The sequence below is a fragment of the Sceloporus undulatus genome, chromosome 2 (genome assembly GCF_019175285.1).
Source record: "Sceloporus undulatus isolate JIND9_A2432 ecotype Alabama chromosome 2, SceUnd_v1.1, whole genome shotgun sequence".
Lineage (NCBI taxonomy): Eukaryota > Metazoa > Chordata > Lepidosauria > Squamata > Phrynosomatidae > Sceloporus > Sceloporus undulatus.
In genome coordinates this window covers 221,859,327-221,863,265 of record NC_056523.1, presented here as the reverse complement: position 1 = coordinate 221,863,265, position 3,939 = coordinate 221,859,327, and the positions used below count along the sequence as shown (strand labels likewise).

General features: G+C 40.1%; 1 gene segment (V, D, J or C); it reads left to right on the top strand.

The window, feature by feature from the left end:
- The first annotated feature begins 338 nt into the window (after positions 1 to 338).
- LOC121923763 lies at positions 339 to 3,110 on the top strand. The segment is given in 2 exon segments: positions 339 to 385; positions 2,476 to 3,110. Coding segments are annotated over 2 exon segments (369 nt in total).
- Positions 3,111 to 3,939: the final 829 nt, after the last annotated feature.

Genomic DNA, 3,939 nt, shown 5'->3' with positions numbered 1-3,939 from the left:
ATGGGCAATCCCCTAGTATGATAAACTTCCCAAATTTGCAAAGTTTTTTATTAAATTTGAAGTTACTTTAAATTGCTTTTAACTCCTGTTTTCCCATGGGATCTCACTAGTGTGATAAAGCTCTTGGAATTGTCATAAAGTTCAGGAGAGTTGAGCATTTATCTGCAAGCTCAGGCACTTTCACCAGAGGTCACCATAAGAGAGGGATATGATGAATGCAGTGAAAAGGAAATGTTAACCAAGACTGACACTATTGACAAGGAAGGAGGATTTTAAACTCAGCTGCAACAGCAGGCTCAGAACCTACCTGCAGCTCAAAGAGAAAGTTTCTTGGAAAACATGTGGTTCATCACAGCTTTACTTTGGTTTGCAGTAGGAATTTCAGGTGTGTAAACCAGCTTTTTTCCACCTGCATGTATCATGCTTTGTATTGGAGACAGTTTGAAATAGGAAGATTGATTTAATATATAATCAGTTATGAGTGTTGTTGGGGTATCCAGTGGAGTTTGTATCATGTAGAAGGCAAGCCATAAACGGGTGGTTTAAACTCATTGGACAGTAAAACAAATTACTGTTCTCTCTCAGTTGTTGCAGTATGGGGATACTGATACAGAGTAGTAACTTGCCATACAAACTACAGCTGCTTATTTTTTGTCGTTTATATATTGTTAAAGGTGCAACAGTCCTATATACTTTGGAATGGGGCCCAGCAGGCTATGGACCTACCTTAAAAGATAGTTGTAAGAATTACTGAGGTAATACGTGTGCATTACTTGGATGGTACCCAAAATGGCAGGCGGTTTATATTTAAAATTCCTCTGCTGTATTTGTCACTTAAAATAAATGTGGAGGTTGCATGTTAGTATCCACATATTTTCTGAGGTAGCCACCACTGGTATAGAAATAATGTATTAATTTAGATCAAGGCCAGGGTACATGCATTTAAACATTACTCCTTGCCACATGGATGGTGGATTTGAGGAAAGGCTATTATTATTATTATTATTATTATTATTATTTTGGTGGTAATAGCAAATGATAAACAATGTGTAAACTACTCCCAAGGCAAGTCAACAAAACTGAGCTATTTTATTGACCAGCAGCTCGCTAGAGGAAAAGCTCAGCAAATCTATTCAATGTATGAATAGCTTGATAAACAAAGATGATCAATAAGAAATATTTCACCTGATGTTCTTGTATCTAAATTGTGTAGACACAGTCAGATGGAAAGACAAATACAATGTGGAGACAAGTGGTAGTTTCTAAGAATGTCAGCCTGGAATGTGATTGGGATATACATGCTATTTTCTTTCTCGCTCTGCTACTTGTCTGCCATCACACAAGCTTTTAAAGTAGCAGCAAAGCCTGCAAAACCTCTTTGATATTAAGGGAGCCTCAGGCTAAATCAGAGCAATGGTCTATCCAGTCCAGTGTCCTGTTCCTAGTAGTGGCCAGCAAGGTACCTGAAGGACAGTCTCAAAAGCTTGGCTTCCAACATTTATTAATCCAAGGTATACTACTCCTGAACAAGGATGATCCCTTAAGCCATCTTGGCTGCTGTGATGTATGCTGGTCAGAAAAATGACCAATAACAAATGACCAAAAATGACCAATACCATCTGTTGTCTGTCTCTAGCACCAGGGATATCACAATGCCTAGTTTGTTCTTTTGTGCAATTCTGGGAAGTTGCAGTAGAGAACAGGCCTTTTTGTTTTCTGGGTATTCTAGAAAAGGGGATAATCCCTTGGACTGCAACACTTCTCAGTATATAAGGTTATAGTTGCACATAGTGGGAGATATTCCAAATCAGCTTTTAGGCTGCAGAGATTTACTTTTCTCTCTTTGCTGATAGAGTAAAAGCCTGTGATCATAGCTGATATTAAAAAATAGTGGCCATTTATTTGAGAGAATGTAGTTATGGGGAATTATTATTATAAAGGCAATTCTTCCCTCAGTAAAATCAATGGCAAAACTTCCCTTGATTCTCTTGGAGGGGGATTGCGCTTTCCAAGCACAATATAAAGCTTTATAATACATTCTCCAATAAAAATTATCACTTGGAAAGCTTTTTAATTGTTTGAGGGATATAAAGGACGATCTGCTAACTCAGACTGGCAAGCAATTAATCGTTAAACAAAGCCGAATGGAAGGTCTGTAGGTAATCAATCATTAACAATATATTGCCATGTGAAAATTTTAATTAGTTTCTCAAGCACTGAAGAAGGGGGAAGTTGTGGTTTTCTTTTCCTTCTTCATGGATATATCTCTGTTCTAGGATGGCACTGAACATTCACGGAAAGTGACAGTCAAAGAAAAATTGGGCTCCCAGTGTCAAATGTCTGAGGAATTTTGAAAGGGAAAGCTACAAGATTACGACATTTATGCCTAGTTTTCGCATATTCTATAAGAATATCATAACAAAATATATTCCAAAGAGAGCTAATGCAGTCTCTGATTTCTTTGGTGGATCACAGGTGATGGATCTCCAACCATCCTCCAGAGGCCGCAGTCAGTGGTGGAGAGGCCAGGCGGCAGCCCTTCCTTGGATTGCTCTCTGGAAAGATCATCCAACCCCAATTTCTACTGGTACAAGCAACTTCCAGGAGGACAGATTGAACAGCTTTCCTATTCAATAAGCCAGGGAAGCTCAACAAATGTTGGGCCAGCTCACATCCAAGGAACACGGCCTAGTGATAGCAACTTCATCCTGGCGTTCACCAGCCTCAGCACCAGTGACACTGGGACCTATTACTGTGCCTGGAGCCGCACACTGTACCAAGGGAGTGCAGCACCCTGACAAAAACTCTTCCTCCTTTCAAGCTGAAGGAGCCCCGCCTGTCTGCAACAAAGCAGGCCACAAGGTGTCCCTTTTTGTGGGTTTGGTTAGATTTCTTCACAGTGAATGTGCAGAGAACAGAAACCACCTTAAACACTTCCTGGAGGTTGCAGGCAGCAGAGCTGAACCTTTGAATGCACTATTGTCCCTTCAGACTGAAGCTAGCTTGGTGTAATGGTCTGAGTATTGGAATAGGACCCTGGGAGACCAAGGTTCGAATCTTGACTCCCACTGGGTAATCTTAGACAGGTCACAATCTCTCTCAGTCTCAGAGGATGGCAGTGGCAGACCAAGAAGCCTGCCAAGAAAACCCTGTGGTAGGTTCTCCTTAGGGTCGCCATAAATCTGAAATGACTTAAAGGCACACAACAACAACAACTGTTTGGACTGTCCATGGAGACTCCTTCTTGCAAGACCTTTCCTTCATGCTGGGAGCACCTTTACTATGTGGCCCTGATAAAAATGCCACAGAAGTGTGCAAGCTTTTGAGTTTCTCTTCTTGCAACAGTATTATGGTCCTCTGGGGCTGATTTCTCTTTTCTTAATGTATTTACTGTGACATCTTTAAGTTGCCCGTCATGAATGTGCATACCAGAGTGGTGTACGAATATAATTACATGCAGAAAATAATTAAGACAATGATACAGTTGTGATATGACATCAAGGCAAAGAAAAGCAAGTCACTTGCAGTTAAATAACAAGCTAGAGCACTTCACTTTCAGAAACAGAAAGCGGCAGGTGGATTATTTTCAGTTATTGAGTTACTGAGGTGGTAGGACTGGTCTGAGAAAGTCACAAGTTATCTCATCTGAAGGACAGCAAAAGAATATCTTCCAAAAGTGAGGCCTGTAAAAGGAATAATTAATCAGTTCATACAACATTTGGATTTATATCCTGACCTATTCTGAGAGAGTTTAACATTGACCAGTACAAATTATGTTGCCAATATGGATCCATTTCCTTTTCATGACCCACAAAAGAAACAGACCACATAAACAGAACAAGAATAGTGGAGAGAAGGAAAGTAGAAGAGGTAAAATAGATTTTTCTAACATGGCGTAGTGGTTTGACTGTTGGACTATGACTGGAGACCAGGTTTCAA